The sequence below is a fragment of the Bufo gargarizans genome, chromosome 1 (genome assembly GCF_014858855.1).
Source record: "Bufo gargarizans isolate SCDJY-AF-19 chromosome 1, ASM1485885v1, whole genome shotgun sequence".
Taxonomy (NCBI): domain Eukaryota; kingdom Metazoa; phylum Chordata; class Amphibia; order Anura; family Bufonidae; genus Bufo; species Bufo gargarizans.
Genome location: NC_058080.1, coordinates 702,552,354 through 702,569,345, shown reverse-complemented (window position 1 = coordinate 702,569,345; position 16,992 = coordinate 702,552,354). Strand labels below are relative to the sequence as shown.

Here is a 16,992-nt window from a genome sequence, read left to right as displayed (position 1 = left end):
TTAAAGGGGTTAAAGGGTTTGTCTCACTTCAGTAAATGGCATTTATCATGCAGTTAATACAAGGCCCTTACTAATGTATTGTGATTCTCCATATTGCCTCCTTTCCATCACATCATACACAGCTCGTGTCCGTGGTTATGACCACCGTGTAATCCAGCAGTGGTGGCCATGCTTACACACTATAGGGAAAGTCTGGAAGTGCGCATAGGCCAACACCTTTACCTATAGTGTGCAAGCACGGCCACCTGCTGCTGGATTACATGGTGGTAATAACCACGGATACGTTCTGTGTATAATGTGATGGAAAGGAGGCAATATGGACAATCACAATACATTAGTAAGTGCCTTGTATTAACGTTCTCTACATGATAAATGACAATTGCTGATGCAAGACAAGCCCTTTAACCCCTTTACGTGTGCTACACTTAATAGGGTTAGGCATAAATGTCTTGGTGTGTGCATTGCGTGTTTCCTATGTGTGATTGGTGTGTGCTATAAGTGTTTTATGTATCAGAGGTGTATGTGCAGCACGTGACATATGCATCAGTGGCATGTGAGCCACGTATAAGTGTCTTGTGTCCCACATCTGTCCAGTGAGTGATTGGTGTGCGCTGCATGTGTCCTGAAGTGCAGGATATCCATATATGTGTCAATTCTGCCACATGTATGTTTGTGCATTTTGCTGTGAATGTCCGCCATCATACTTCATCTGTAATAGTACTGTCATCACTGTAAGTGCTCATGAACAGTGATGGCCAGTTCGCCATGTTCGCCCGCGAACACATGCGGGCTGCCATCTTAACTCACAAGTCCGGCGATGCACAGGTAAGTCCTTGCCTGTGCCACAAGCCGGTCTGAAACAAATGCGGTCACCGGGAGCAGGCAGTTCCGAGAACAGCCGCCGGGGGCCTTCATCGGGCTGTTCTCGGAACTGCATGCTCCCGGTGACCGCATTTGATTTCAGACCGTCTCCCGGCACAGGTAAGGGCTTACCTGTGCATCGCCGGACTTGTGAGTTAAGATGGCAGCCCGCATGTGTTCGCGGGCGAACATGGCGAACTGGCCATCACTGCTCATGAACACGACCGTCGGATGGTTTTCAGTCTGCAAATTGCGGATTTGCAAAACATGGATACCGGGTGTGTGCATTCCACATTATGCGGAACAGAACGGCCGGCCTCTAATAGAACGGTCCTATCCATGTCTGTAATATGGACAATAATAGGACATTTTCTATCATTTTGCAGAACGACATACAGACACGGAATGCACACGGAGTCATTTTTATTTTTTTGGCTGCCCCATTGAAGTAAAGAGAACGGTACGGACATGGAAAAAAAATACTGTCATGTGATTTTCGGTGTTGCCCTTCACTCTCGCGAGATTAGTGATCACATGTCTGCAACTGAGGTCATGTGATCGGCCGTATCCTGGTTCTTATAGTCATATATTGACATTTTTGAAAGAAAAAAAAATTTTGTACCTATAATAAATTTGCAAAAGAAAAAGAAAAATTGGAGTGCCGTGGATTATCTCTATTTATTTGTATCCTGGTTCTTGTCTTGTAGGATTTGGGATCACATGCCCTCTTGATCTCTCGCGATGTTTGTATGTCCCTGTGTGTTTTTTTTGGTTCTCACGGGACTTGTGGAGCCAGTTTGGATACTCGTGTGATACTGATCACGCGGCGCCATTATTGCTGGCTGAAGCAATTAGGCCTCTAATTGGAATAATCAGTGTGGCACAGGTATATATAGGTGGATGTTACTATCCCTTGCATTCACTTTTTCCCTGACGAAGCCGGGGGACCTCCATGCAGACATTGGGTGTTTGATGTATGTTTTTAACATCCACTACTGTGTGGTTTGTGATACCGGGCTTTATGTGCGGCCTATTGTGAAGTCGCTGTACACTTCAGGTGTCTGGATGCCTAGGCAGATTCCACTTAAATTTTACACTACTGTAGTATATATATATATATATTTTTTTTCTGGTATGTTCACATATAAACTTGCCCTGGTCTGCATGTGAGTTAGACCTCATGCACACAACAGTATTTTTTTGCGGTCCGCAAAAAGGGGTTCCGTTGTTCCGTGATCCGTGTCCGTTTTTGTTTCCGTGTGTCTTCCTTTATTTTTGGAGGATCTCCAGACATAAAGGAAAGTAAAAAAAAAAATCTAAGCCAAGTTTGCCATGCAAAGGATAGGAAAAAAACGGACGCGGACGACAATCTTGTGTGCCTCCGTGTTTTTTCACGGACCCATTGACTTGAATGGGGCCGCAAACCGTTTTCCATGAAAAAAATAGGACAGGTTATATTTTTTTGACGGACTGAAACCACGGATCACGGACGCGGATGACAAACGGTGCATTAGCCGAGTTTTCAACTGACCCATTGAAAGTCAATGGGTCCGCAGAAAATCACGAAAAACGGAACAGACACGGAATGAAACGGTCGTGTGCATGAGGCCTTAGTCCCCTACTAGTTAGGTTGTTTTTAACCTGTTTTCTCTCTTACATTCATGTGGATTCCTCTGATTTAATGCAATAATGTTTTAATAGAATCAATAAAGGAAATTTAAAATATAAAAAAATATAAAACATTTTTACCTTTTGGTGTACTGATTCTTATACGGGCTATAACACCTTTATTGTACAGTAGGTTTAGAATATACCGCACATGTCCTACCTTTGTCCGCTTAGCTAGTTCTAGTGTGCGGCATATACACTGCCAGTATCTGCACTTTTCGGACCACGAAACGGATACGGTTGTGTGCGTCAGGCATTACACTGAATTCTGTGCCGAAAAATTTGCTTGCAATTTGCAAGCTGCATCCAAAAATTCATCAGATTTAGATTTTTCGCGGCTGTCACGTCACGGTCACATCACATCGCCTTTAGTGACATGACCACATTCACAGACATCACGTGTGATGATAGAGCGTGAGCTTAATGTCACATGACCAAAGTCGCCATGTAGCCCTAGCATTAGGAGGATCTTATTTTTTTTTTTTCTCAAGAAAATTTTTATTGTCAAGTAAGATAAGACAAAGTAGCAGATATTATGTGGACGCAGCCACTCACAAGCGGTACACCTACATACATCTCATGATAAGTGGACGCAGCCACCATTAAGTAATTTGACAGTTTTATTATTGTAAGAAGTCCTACGGCACCCGCTCGGGTGCTGCCAACGTAGAACTTAGGAAAATGTTAAGGAAGGAACCAAAACAGTAGTACACTTGGCAACCAAGAAAGTAAATTATAGGGGAGGAAGGGGGAAGGACAAGAATATAGGGAAAAGGAACCGATGGAAAGACAGTAATGGACATATAATTTCCTACATAAAATAAACCCTTCTAGGCCACCACACAGAGTCAGTCAAGGATCTAGGGAGGGAAGTTTTATTACTAGGGCATGGGGAACTTAGCTAGCCAGGGAGACCATGATGCATAGAAAAATTTCAGCCTACCCACTCTCTGAGCCCACAGGTGTTCAAAGATAGCATGCGTAGAGATTCTGTCTATTAACTCATTTAGGGAAGGGATCTTAGATGATTTCCAAAGTTTGGCTATCAGTATTTTGGCCGTTAATAAAATGTGACAAAATATAGTTCTAAGTTGTTTGGGAATTGTGTCGATATCTAAAGAAAGGAGTGCCATAGCTGGAGACCATGTAAAACCGCGGCCTAAGACATCTTCTATTAGTCTTTTAACCTCCACCCAAAACGGAAGGAGTCCAGCACATTCCCAGAATATATGAATGAGATCACCAGGCATCATATGGCAACGCCAACACAGATTCTCCGTATTGGGATAGAACCTAGCTAGCTTGACTGGGGTGAAGTACCAACGTGTGAGAAGCTTATGATAACCCTCCACCAAGCTGGCACTTCTAGTAGCTTTATAGGTAGTTCTAATCGCGATCTGCCACTTGGATAAAGAAAACGAGAGTTTAAGATCTTTTTCCCAATTCAGTAGATGCGCTTTTTTTGTTAAACATTCATCTTTTATCACCATTTTATATATTTTACTCGTGGGAACCTGCGGAGCACCTTGCGAACGAGACAGGGTATTAAGGAGAACCAATGGGAGTCTCACCACTCTTTCAGGACCCTTAGCTAGGAAGTGGACCAGTCTAGTGAACTGGTACTCATAAGAGTCCGGTATGTTAAACGAAGTTTGCAGACTTGCAAATGGCTTAATGCCATGTTCGTCGTAGAAATCATTTAGTACCTGAATCCCAGCTTTCCGCCATCCACTCACCGAGAAGTCTGCTATGTAATATTGCAGTATCTCAATGGGGGTCTGAAGAGTTTTCAATGGCGACGCAAGCTCCGCCTGTTGTAACAGTAATTTCCAAGCTTGAATAGAAGCTTTAATTGTCAATGATGTGGGCAGCGGAAAATTCTTATCTATGGCATATAATAAAAGAAGCGAGTGTAGAGACTTCCCCTTATTCAGATCTACCTCTATCTGTTTCCAACTTGGAAAATGCTCGGGACTAAACCAAAATTTTAGTTGTTTTAAGAGAAAAGAGATATAATAACCATGGAGATTCGGGACACTTAGGCCACCATGGGCTCTATGGCTATAGAGTATAGAGGCTGCAATTCTGTGAGGGCCCTTATTCCATATAAAGGAAAGCATTTGAGATTTAAATTTGGTAAAGGTCGAAGCAGGGATGGGAATAGGAAGTGTCCTAAACAGATATAGGATTTTTGGGAGTATCATCATTTTATAAATTACTACCCGCCCTAGCCAGGACAGCTCTAGTTTGGAGTATCTCATCAATTCGGTTTGAAGAGAATTGAACATCGCATCATAGTTGCACTTGACTAACCTAGAAAGCGGGAAGCAAATTTGGACCCCTAGATAAGTAATAGAGTGTTCTGCCCATTGGAAACGAAATTCCTTTACCAAAATCTCTCTCAAGGATGGAGGAATCTTAATATTTAATATCTGGGATTTGGACTCATTAACTTTATAATACGAAACTTCTCCAAATTTTTTAATAATCTGAGTAGCTGCCCGTAAAGATGGAATGGGATCAGTTATGGAAAGGATGACGTCATCAGCAAACAGCCCTATTTTATGTTGACGATTGCCCGCCGGGATACCTCGAATCTTATCTGACATCCTTATCATCTCTGCGAAGGGTTCCATAACCATTAAAAAGAGGAAAGGCGAGAGGGGGCACCCCTGACGAGTACCATTTGTGATTAAAAACGGGGAGGACAAGGACCCGTTTACCAATACCCTAGCCGAGGGGGAAGTATACAGTGCTAAAATTGCGTTCTTTATGTGACCAGCAAACCCAAATTTGTCCAGCACAGCCGAAGCATATCCCCAATGGATTCGGTCGAACGCCTTCTCTGCATCCAAAGTAAGAAGCAGAGAAGGCGTCGCCATACTCCCAGCTTTCTGCAATAGACCCAGCATCCTTCTAGTACCATCAGGAGCCTCTCTGCCTCTTGTAAAGCCCACTTGATCACTATGAATTAACATAGGCAAGATTTTCTGGAGTCTATTGGCTAGTAGCTTGGCATACAGCTTTATATCACTATTAAGAAGGGAAATAGGGCGAAAATTTGCAGGCGAATCTGGTGTTTTCCCTGGTTTCGGGATAGTAACAATGGTAGCCTGTAGCATTTCAGATGGGAATTGTTCCCCAAGTAACACCCCATTGAAAAGTTTCACCAGGTGGGGCTGCAAAATAGAGGAGAATATCTGATAGTACTCGTTGGAAAATCCATCAGGGCCGGGTGACTTGTTAGCCTTAAGAGACTTAATAATAGTCTCGATTTCCGAATCAGAAATTGGGGAGTTTAATTCCGCCACTTGTGCAGAGTTTAGAGCGGGCAAATTGACTTTTTGAAGAAAGGAAGTAATGGTCTCTGCGGATGGTTGAGTCGTGGAGGTGTCTTTGTTAAGGTTATATAGTTTCGAATAGTATTGGTTAAATGCCTCTGCTATTTTATTTGGGTGAGTAATTTTCGTTATCTTATCAGGGCCTAGTATAAAGGGAATATTGATTTTTTGAGCCAGAGGTTTTACTTTCCTCGCCATCAATCTGCTTGGTTTATTGTATGATTTATAGTAAGACATGCGCATAGAAGTTAGCTGGCGGTCATAATCTATTTGGAGGGTAGAGTGAATTTCATGTCTCAAGGACATTAATTTTCTATGTGATAATAGAGATGGATCCACCCTCACTTGTTCTTCTAGTCTAGCCTCTTCTTCCAGAAGGGATGACAATTTGGCTTCCCTAGCTTTTTTGAATTGAGAACTTTGCTTAAGCAGTTCCCCTCTAATGGTAGCTTTATGAGCTTGCCAAAGAGTAAAGTTGCTAACATCCCCTGTGTCATTAAGGGAGAAGTATTCTATTATAGCTGATTTAGTACATGCATTGTAGGTGGGGTGACGGAGAAGGAAAGTGTTATTTCTCCACAGCCTTTGTGTATTGATCGGTAACATCTGAGAGATAGTACAGGAAATTGGCGCATGATCGGACCAAGATGTTATCCCTATTGCTGAACTAGAGATCTTAGACAAGAGGGATCTGTCTGATAGAAATAGATCAATTCGGGAGAAGGATCTGTGTCTAGCAGAATAGAAGCTATATTCTTTTGAGTTCGCATTTAAACAACGGAACGTGTCATATAACTGATTTTCCCGAATCCATCGTCCCAACGAAGGAGCCAATCTATTATTTAAGTTGGAGGAGTCCATGGATCTATCTGGGACAATGTTAAAGTCTCCACATATCATCAGAGATCCCTTTTGTACTTTACGGATTTTTTTCAGGATTCTGTTTAGAAACTTGACCGGGGATTTATTGGGAGCGTAGATATTGACCAGGGTCATTGCTGTTGATCCTATCAAGCCTACCATAATAATATATCGCCCTCCCTCATCACATATCACTTTATCAGCTTGAAAGCCCAGTGAATTTTTAATTGCAATAGCCACCCCTGCTTTCTTCTTACTCGAGTTCGCAAGTAACACCATAGAGAACTCCTTGTTGGATAAGTTTGGATGTTTGCCCCTCACAAAGTGTGTTTCTTGAATACAAACTATGTCAGTCTGAGAGGAGCGAACATCCTTCCACAGTGAGGATCTCTTATAGGGGGAATTGAGCCCCTTAGTATTAATAGATAGTACCTTAACTGCCATCATAAATAAAGACACTTTGAGGTTGAATACATAGTGTGGCCTCTATATCTCTAGATCGTGTAGGAAATCGATGTATTGTTGAATAACCATCTATAGAAAAAAAAAGATAGATAAGATAATGAAAAGGAAAAGGGGAGACAAGAGGGAAAAGGGAATATAACAACAACAATAAGGTTAGTGCAACCTGCATTATAAACTGAAGCTAGGTGACCAGAATTTGTTATGACTGGTCTGGAGAAGGTTATTAGAAAAACCTGGACCAGAGAAATCTGGGGGAAACAGTCCGGCCCTACTCCTCCATCCTTAATATGGTGAGAAAAAGAAAGAACATTAACAAAGGGAACAACGACCCTTCTCAGCCGTAACTTTAGAATCAGTCTCCCACCGTGGACCAATCCGGGATTACATGGGCATTAGGCTTCTTCTTTGCTGGTGTCGGCGAACTCGGTCTTCCAACATTCCAGGATTTAAGTAGCGCTTCACCCTCTTCCGGGTTCTTGATGACAACTGTTTTCCCATCTTTGAGGATTAAAAGTTTCATCGGAAATCCCCACTTATACGGAATCTGTAAATCTCTCAAGACTTTGGTGATTGGGGAAAGCTGTTTTCTCGCTTGCAATGTCAATTGTGACAGATCGGCAAAAATTTGAATGTCCTGAAAAGGAGCAGGAAGGTTGCGGTTTTTCTTCATATAAGCAACTAGCTCTTCTTTTATGCAATAAAAATGAAAGCGTGCGATAACATCTTTGGGCACTGAGGCTGGGAGATGTTTCGGTTTAGGCAGGTGATGGGCTCTGTCGATCAGAAGGAGATTAGGATCCTTGTCTGGAAACACCAATTTTAGCATTTCTCCTAGATGTTGTTGTAAATTAGCTGGGTTGATCGTATCAGAGATCCCTCTGAATTTCAGGTTATTTCGCCTGTTCCTGTCTTCCAGGTCTGCCATTTTAGCTCTCAACCCCGCCACTTCATCTTCTAGAGAGTAATGTGCATCAATGAGGCTATTATGTGAGCTGGTTAACTCTCCCATCTTGCATTCAATGTGGTTCACTCTGGAACCTAAATCATCTACCGCAGAGGTAATGGTGGTAGCTACCTGCTGGAGCTGTGCTGTGAGGGAATGGTGAACTGCCGTCATCATCGCTTTTAGTGAGCTTTCCGACACTGCTTGATCCGTGCAGATAAAGCTTTGGAGGGGATCCGACAATGTAGCCCCTGAACTAGCTATGTTTAAGGAATGTGCTCGGGCCTTATCTGGAAGAGGGGTCCCGCCTGCCCTGGAGCCTGATGTATAATCGCTCACCGGGAGCGGAGATGTCATGGCGGCCCCTTGTTCATGCCCAGTGTCCACCCTGTGATCTCCGCTTCTGGGGTTATCTCTATGCGATGTGCGCACTTGTTCGTCTCCCTCTTCTGGTAGTTCATACCTGGGTGAAGGACGCGAAGCGCTTCCCCTGTTAGGGTGCTTGGCTACGCTGTCTTCCTCCTGCCGCGCTGGTGAAGCGGCACGTCTCAATGGCGGGAAACCATCCTCCGGCTCCTGTGCAGGGAAGAAGTCCGTCAGCCTTCTGAGACCCGGGCGAGACGCTTTTTTCCTGGTCATCATGACCTTGGGGTGGAAGGGAGCTTGGGGAGATAGTTCTGGCCTCTGTTCCACTTCGTCAAGACGCTGTAGGACGCTTTATCATGGATGGTAGTGTGGAGCTCTTTCACTGAGCAGCCATCTCAGACGGCAGCAGGCCACGCCCCCCAGGAGGATCTTATTTAAAACTGCCCCTACTAGGTGAACCCTATAATACACTGATAGGACCATATTCAGACTTTACCCTGGGAATCAGAGAAGGAAAGCAGGTGCTGTTTTTGGGCATCCTGTAATGCGGCGCTGGATTGTAGATGGGAAAAGTGGAAGCTTTATTTTTTATGAACAATTCAGGCTTAGTTGCCATTCAGGTCTCCAGGAAAGCTGGGTGGGAGCTGTAATGGCAGAGACAATCCAGACTTCCCTGTCTATAAAAGCTGTATAGATTATACAGATGTCGGGGTGATTCCCCAGCCTGCACGGTTCTTGCACTCTGGTGTGACAGTGACCAGGAGATGAGCACTGGCTGCACCCTGCTCCTCCTCTCACTGCCTGGAGTCCTCCTCCTCCTCCTCCTGTTACTAGTTTCTAATCATCCCTGACAACACACAATACACAGCGACACACACTGACACTCAGTGACTGCGACAGACACAGGGAAGCAGATCCCCGCAGAGGACCCCAGGTGGCATGGCAGCTTCCTACCCCCCAAAAATCAGCCCAATGCTGATGACACCTGATCCCCATTTTATCCCAGGGTAAGTCCAACTCTTAATACTCCTCGTGCTTTTCACGTAGAATGGACTCGTGCTGGGCATAGTAGCTTCCATATTAGTGATGCGCAAAATCCAGCCTTTATATAAACAAGAAAGTTCCCATTCACTGACAGCAAGCAGAAATCTTGAAATGGTGAGACACTGGAACACAAAAGACATTAGAAAGTTGCAGAACTTTTCTTTACTCAGTACTGAAAACCCATTGATCGATACAAACATAATACTGTTTTCTATGGTTTGTGTCCTTGCTGCAGTATATCAGTCTTTGTAATACAGGAGTATCTAATCCTACACGATTCAGTTATCCGAGTGATGTGATACCTGGGGGCACTATGGCATGACATATCTGACCCTACGGAATGTGTCGGGGAGATTGTATCGCTGTGTATCTAATCCTATGGAATACTCAGGAGAGTCAGTATCACAATGTATCTGAGCCTTTGGAATACTCAGGGGAAACTGTATCACAATGTATCTGAGCTTATGTAATACTCAGGAAAGTCAGTATCACAATGTATCTGAGCCTATGTAATACTCAGGAAAGTCAGTATCACAATGTATCTGAGCCTTTTAAATACTCAAGAGAGTCAGTATCACAATGTATCTGAGCCTTTGTAATACTCAGGGGAAACTGTATCACAATGTATCTGAGCCTATGTAATACTCAGGAGAGTCAGTATCACAATGTATCTGAGCCTTTGGAATACTCAGGAAACTGTAGCACAATGTATCTGAGCCTATGTAATACTCAGGGGAAACTGTAGCACAATGTATCTGAGCATATGTAATACTCAGGTGAAACTCTATCACAATATATCTAATCCTATTGAATACTCAGGAAGACTGTATCATAATGTATCTAAACCCATGTAATACTCAGAAAACTGTAGCACAATGTATCTGAGCCTATGTAATACTCAGGGGAGTCTTACCACACTGTATCTGAGTCTATGTAATACTCAAGGCAGACTATCCCAATGTGTCTAAGCCTATGGAATACTCAGGGAAAACTGTATCGCAGTGTATCTGAGTCTATAGAATGCTTGGGGGGGACTGTATCACAATGTATCTGAGCCTCACTCATACTCAAGATTCACTCTGCTACAATGTTTCTACACTTATGTGCCACCTGTATACTTTGTTGCGCGGTATCTAGGCACGCCCGCGCCCCGCCCACATACCTGGAGAAAGTGCAGTGTTGCCCATAGCAACCAATCCGATTGTTGTGATCAGGGTACAGCGCCTGGCCGGTTGCTATGTTCTCCAGTAGTGATAAGTTAATACATGGAATCTAGGCTCATGCACCTTGAAATATCACAGGTACATGTGGGTGCACTGTAGAATACTGGAAGCCATTGAATAAATATCCTTATGAGGGGTTTGTCCAGAAGTAGAAAAATGGCCAGTCCACAGCTCCAGCCCATTCACTTCAATAGAGCTGACCTGCAATACCAGACATGGACAGGTGAGGCGCTGTTTTGAGACAAACTTAGCCATGTTTTTCTGTCATATATAACTTCCTTAAAAAGTGTGTTACTACAGATGTAGTATTCCTTAAAATGGCTTCTCATCTGCTTTGTATGAGAGCAGCTACACAGCACAACTAGTGCAGAGTTCCGAAGCACACTACAATGAGCAGTGCGATGCACAGGTGCACACTGCCATGGCTAGAAACACAAAGAAAAAAATACTATGCAACAGCACTCTGCAAACCAAATAAAGTACATTAATGCCATAGTAATAGAAAACATTCTGGTGCTAATTCTACGCTTATTTTGTAAATGTGATACTCTTGGCAAATGCATTTTGTACAAAATTATGTGGGCCCTTCTGCCAAACGTCAAGGCGACCTCTGTAAGACGGGAACCCAACACTAAATGCTACCTGCTATGTGTCATAACGGCCACCATAAAATTCAGGGAGTGCAGGTTCTACATGCATGCTGGGTCCACTCTGATTTTTATCATTTTTGGTGCCAAAATGGCCTCCATTAAATTCAAGGAATGCAGGTACCAACATGCATGCCGAGCCCACTCTATACCTCCCCTGGTGCCAGACGGCCTCCAATGAATGCAATGGGAGTCCACTCTATACCTCATGTTGGTACCTGCATTCCCTGAATTTAATGGAGGCCATTTTGGCACCAAAAATGATCAAAAGCAGAGTGGATCCAGCATGCATGTGGAACCTGCACTCCCTGAATTTTATAGTGGCCGTTATGGCACATAACAGGTAGCATTTAGTGTTAGGTTCCTGTCTTACAAAGATCACCTTGACGTTTGGCAGACGGGCCCACATAATTTTGTACTAAATGTATTTGCCAAGAATCTCAAATTTACTAAATAAATGTAGCATTAGCACCAGAATGTTTTCTATTACTATGGCATTAATGTACTTTATTTGGTTTGCAGAGTGCTGTTGCATTGTATTTTTTTCATAGCATGGCGGTAGCAGGGGCGGACTGACAACTCGTGGGCCCCCTGGGCATTAGGAGATTATGGGGCCCCTGTGTCCCCGCCCACCCTCAAACCACACCCACACACAGCCCCACACACATATCACGCCATGTCGGCTCCAGGCTCATGTGGACTCTTGGGCGATAAAGTCTCACTGGGCCCCCTTACACAGTGATAACTCTCTGAGTACAGATAATATAGATGTCCCCTGCAGTCCTATGTAACAAAACAGATAACACAGTGATGGCTATCTGAGTACAGAAAATGTAGTAGTGTTACCTGCAGTCCTATGTAAAACCACAGATAACACTAGTCCTGATAATGTGGTAGTGTTACCTGCAGTCCTATGTAAAACCACAGATAACACTAGTGTAGATCATGTGGTAATCAGTGATGGCCAGTGATGGCCAGATGAACACATGAGGGCTGCCATCTTTCTTCACCAGTCCGGCGAGGCACAGGTAAGCCCTTACCTGTGCCTGTGCCGCGAGCCGGTCTGAAAACAAATGCGGTCACCGGGAGCAGGCAGTTCTGAGAACAGCCCGATGCAGTCCCCCGGTGGCTGTTTTTGGAACTGCCTGCTCCTGGTGACCGCACTTGTTTTCAGACCGGCTCGCGCACAGGCACAGGTAAGGGCTTACCTGTGCCTCGCCGGACTTGTGAAAAAAGATGGCAGCACGCATATGTTCGCGGGCGAACAATGCGAACTGGCCATCACTGGTGGTAATGTTATCTACGTCCTTAGTGTGCCTCCCTGTGTCTCTCCCATGGAGTCCATGCTGGTGGCGCTGCCTTCTCTTCCATCTTCTTCTTCTTGCCCCGCACAGAACATCCTGATGCAGCTGCGTCAAGACATAGGAACACTGTGGGCATGGGGATGGTGACACACACAGGGAGAGACGGTCAGGGTCAGACACACACACACACACACAGGGACAGACACACACACACACAGGGACATGGACATACATACATACATACATATACATACATATACATACATATACATACATACATACATACACACACACACAGGGACAGACACACACACAAGGAGAGACACACAGCTAGGCCTCACCACACTCCAGACAGGCTCCTCTCCGTACAGGAACACACAGGGTCACTAGTGGGGGGGGGGGGCAGGGTTACTAGTGGGGTGACTGGAAGAGGGGGGACAGGGTCACTAGTGGGGTGACAGAAGGCGGGAGGAGCAGAGTCACCAGTGGGATGACAGGAGGAGGGGGGAGCAATGTCACTAGTGGGGTGACAGGAGGAGGGGGGAGCAATGTCACTAGTGGGGTGACAGGAGGAGGGGGGGAGCAGGGTCACTAGTGGGGTGACAGGAGGGAGGGAGCAGGGTCACTAGTGGGGTGGACAGGAGGAGGAGGAGCAGGGTCACTGGGGGTGAGCAGAGTCACTAGTGGGGTAACAGGAGGAGGGGGGAGCAGGGTCACTAATGGGGTGACAGGAGGAGGGGTGCAGGGTCAATAGTGGGGTTATAGGAGGAGGGCAGAGCAGGGTCACTAGTGGGGGGACAAGAGGAGGGGGAGCAGGATCACTAGTGGGGGGACAAGAGGAGGGGGAGCAGGGTCACTGGGGAGGACAGAAAGAGGGGAAGCAGGGTCATTAGTGGGGGGACAAGAGGAGGGGGAAGCATGGTTACTAGTGGGAGAAGCAAGGTCACTAGTGGGGTGACAGGAGGAGGAGGCGCAGGGTCACTAGTGGGGTGACAGGAGGAGGGGGGAGCAGGGTTACTAGTGGGGTGACAGGAGGAGGGGGAGCAGGGTTACTAGTGGGGGGAGCAGGCTTACTAGTGGGGTGAAAGGAGGAGGGGGGGAGCAGGGTCACTACTCTCCCATCTCCTCATCAAAGAGGCTGAAAAGATGCTTTTTATGGCGCATTACCAGTAATGCACACAGGTACCTGCTTCATGTTCATAGGGGCCGGGCTGCGGGTGCCTCCCAGTGACAGATCGTAGCACGTTCACTTTCAGGCAGAAAATGGCACTTGGCATCTGTACATACAACTATAGCCTGTGCCTGTGGGTGCATAGGGATGCAGCAAGAGCGCAGCGCAGGAACCGCACGGCACGTATGAGGAGGTGGGCCCACCATGGTGGAATGTGGACCCAGGCAGCACAACGAGCGGGGGAACGGAGGCACTGGGCAGTGCTGCAGCAGCCATAGCAAGTGAAGTGGCGAGGTGATCAAGTCATCTAAAGTTAAGTGTGTGTGACTTGTGCTTATTGAAGTGGCAAGCAGCAGCGCTGGAGCTGCCTACACCTGCACTAATCATTAACTGTCTGAGCCTGGCGGGACCCCTAGTGGCCTCGGGCCCTCGGTCCATGCCCGAGTGCTCGAATGGTCAGTCCGCCCCTGGCAGTAGTCATTTTAAAGAACGCTACATCTGTATATGCCCACAGGAACCATGGTGCACCTACCATAGAGGTGGAGTATGGGGCTGACAGTGGGAGGGGGGCCAGGCTTTTTTACAGTTTCCCCTGCTTGCTGTGACGTTGTAGAAGCTACCGGTAGCTGCAACTAAGAGGAGCTCACTACATATAGATCTATACAGTTCTGAGTTCAATCCTAGCCATATAAATCCATAGGCAGTGGCCTCCCCCTAGTGGTAGCTGCAGACAGAGGCGTGGTTAGTGCTGCAATCTCTTTCTAGGCCAGTTACGTCCCGTTCATCAGTTGCATGGCCTATGTGCAGCCCAGTTCCATTCAAGTCAATGTACCCAGGCTGCAATACCAAGCACAGCCACTATAAAATGTATGGCGCTGTGCCTGGTAAGCTGCAAGGAGGCCGCCAGAGTCAGACACCCACTGATCAGATAATGATGACCTATGCTGAGAACAGGCAATGAATATTGTAATCGTGGGGAACGCCTTTAAAGGGCATCTGTCAGCAGATTTGTACCTATAAAACTGGATGACCTTTTGCATGTGCACTTGGCAGCTGAAGGCGTCTGTGTTGGTCCCATGTACATATGTGCCCGCGTTGCTGAGAAAAATGAGGTTATAATATATGCAAATGAGCCTCTAGGAGCAATGGGGGCGTTACCATTACTCCTAGAGGCTCAGCTCTTTCTGCAACTGCCGAGCCCTCTGCACTTTGATTGACAGGACCAGGCAGTGTAAACGTGATCACATCTGGCCTTGTCAATCAAAGTTCAGAGGGCACAGAAGTTGCAGAGAGAGCAGAGCCTTTAGGTGTAACGGAAACGCCCCCGTTGCTCCTAGAGGCTCATTTGCATATAATAAAAAAAACATTTTTCTCAGCAACGCGGACACATATGAACATGGGACCAACACAGATGTTCTCAGCTGCCAAGCGCCCGTGTAACAGGTCAGCCAGTGTCAAAGGTTTCAGTCTATCTGGTGTGATACAACAGCTTTATATAACACAATAATTGGTCTTTTCCTGCCCTGCTCGGCGGTTTTAGATGATGACAGACTATAGTGCCGCACAGTAACTGATCTCTGGTTTCCAGTATCAGCACTGGATACACTGGTGGCTGCTCAATGGTTTCCTGTCATCATTGTGAGTTGCTTCAGGCCGAGTCCTTGTGTGTACACATCTCCATGGTGGCAGTCAGGCTTGGATACCGCAGGGCCCGGGACACCAGAGACTTGTGACAATACAGCAGTGCCCCCTAGAGGTCTAAATCACTTAAAAAGGTTTTCCAAAATTCTGATATTGATGACCTATAGGCCGATGCATAAAAAAAGCACAGGTTCAACCCTTAGAGGAGCCTGCGATATTCCATTTTGGTTTTTCACTCCCCATCTTCCCAGAGCCATAACTTTTTTTATTTTTCTGTTCACATAACCATATGAGAGCTTTTTTTTTTTTTGGGGGGGGGGGGGGAAGTTGCACTTTCTAATGGCTCCGTTTAATATTGCATATGATGTAGCAGGGAGCAGGAAAAAATTCCAAATGAAGACACAATTCCAAAAAAAAACACAATTCCGCCACAGTTTTCTGGGTTTTGTTTTTACAGCGTTCTCTATGCGGTAAAACTGAGCTGTTACTTTCATTCTCCAGGTCAGTATGATTAGGGCAATATCACATTTGTAAAGTTTTTCTGGCGTTTTAATACTTAAGACGTTTAGTCACTGTATACATACATTATTATTTATCCTGTACTGATCCTGAGTTACATCCTGTATTATACTCCAGAGCTGCACTCACTATTCTGCTGGTGCAGTCACTGTGCACATACATTACATTACTTATCCTGTACTGATCCTGAGTTACATCCTGTATTATACTCCAGAGCTGCACTCACTATTCTGCTGGTGCAGTCACTGTGCACATACATTACATTACTTATCCTGTACTGATCCTGAGTTACATCCGGTATTATACTCCAGAGCTGCACTCGCTATTCTGCTGGTGCAGTCACTGTGTACATACATTACTTATCCTGTACTGATCCTGAGTTACATCCTGCATTATACTCCAGAGCTGCACTCGCTATTCTGCTGGTGAAGTCACTGTGTACATACATTGCATTACTTGTCCTGTACTGATCCTGAGTTACATCCTGTATTATACTCCAGAGCTGCACTCCCTATTCTGCTGGTGCAGTCACTGTGTACATACATTACTTATCCTGTACTGATCTTAAGTTACATCCTGTATTATACTCCAGAGCTGCACTCACTATACTGCTGGCGCAGTCACTGTGTACATACATTACATAACTTATCCTGTACTGATCCTGAGTTATATCCTGTATTATACTCCAGAGCTGCACTCACTATTCTGCTGGTGAAGTCACTGTGTACATACATTACATTACTTATCCTGTACTGATCCTGAGTTACATCCTGTATTATACTCCAGAGCTGCACTCACTGTTCTGCTGGTGAAGTCACTGTGTACATACATTACATAACTTATCCTGTACTGATCCTGAGTTATATCCTGTATTATACTCCAGAGCTGCACTCACTATTCTGCTGGTGAAGTCACTGTGTACATACATTATATTACTT

At 45.4% G+C, this 16,992-nt stretch overlaps 1 protein-coding gene across 2 annotated transcripts in view; it reads left to right on the top strand.

Annotated features, from left to right (window-relative positions):
• FAM166B (family with sequence similarity 166 member B) overlaps window positions 1-16,992 on the top strand; it is a 126,761-nt gene that overhangs the window by 91,134 nt on the left and 18,635 nt on the right. Inside the window, exon 1 of one of the 2 annotated variants that reach the window (XM_044276276.1) lies at window positions 9,377-9,512. The exons of the other annotated variant lie outside the window; for it this stretch is intronic. Coding sequence (XP_044132211.1) covers window positions 9,445-9,512 — 68 coding nt within the window. The 5' untranslated portion in view covers window positions 9,377-9,444. Of the gene's footprint in view, window positions 1-9,376; window positions 9,513-16,992 lie in introns of those variants that run through there. 2 annotated transcript variants of the gene reach the window in all.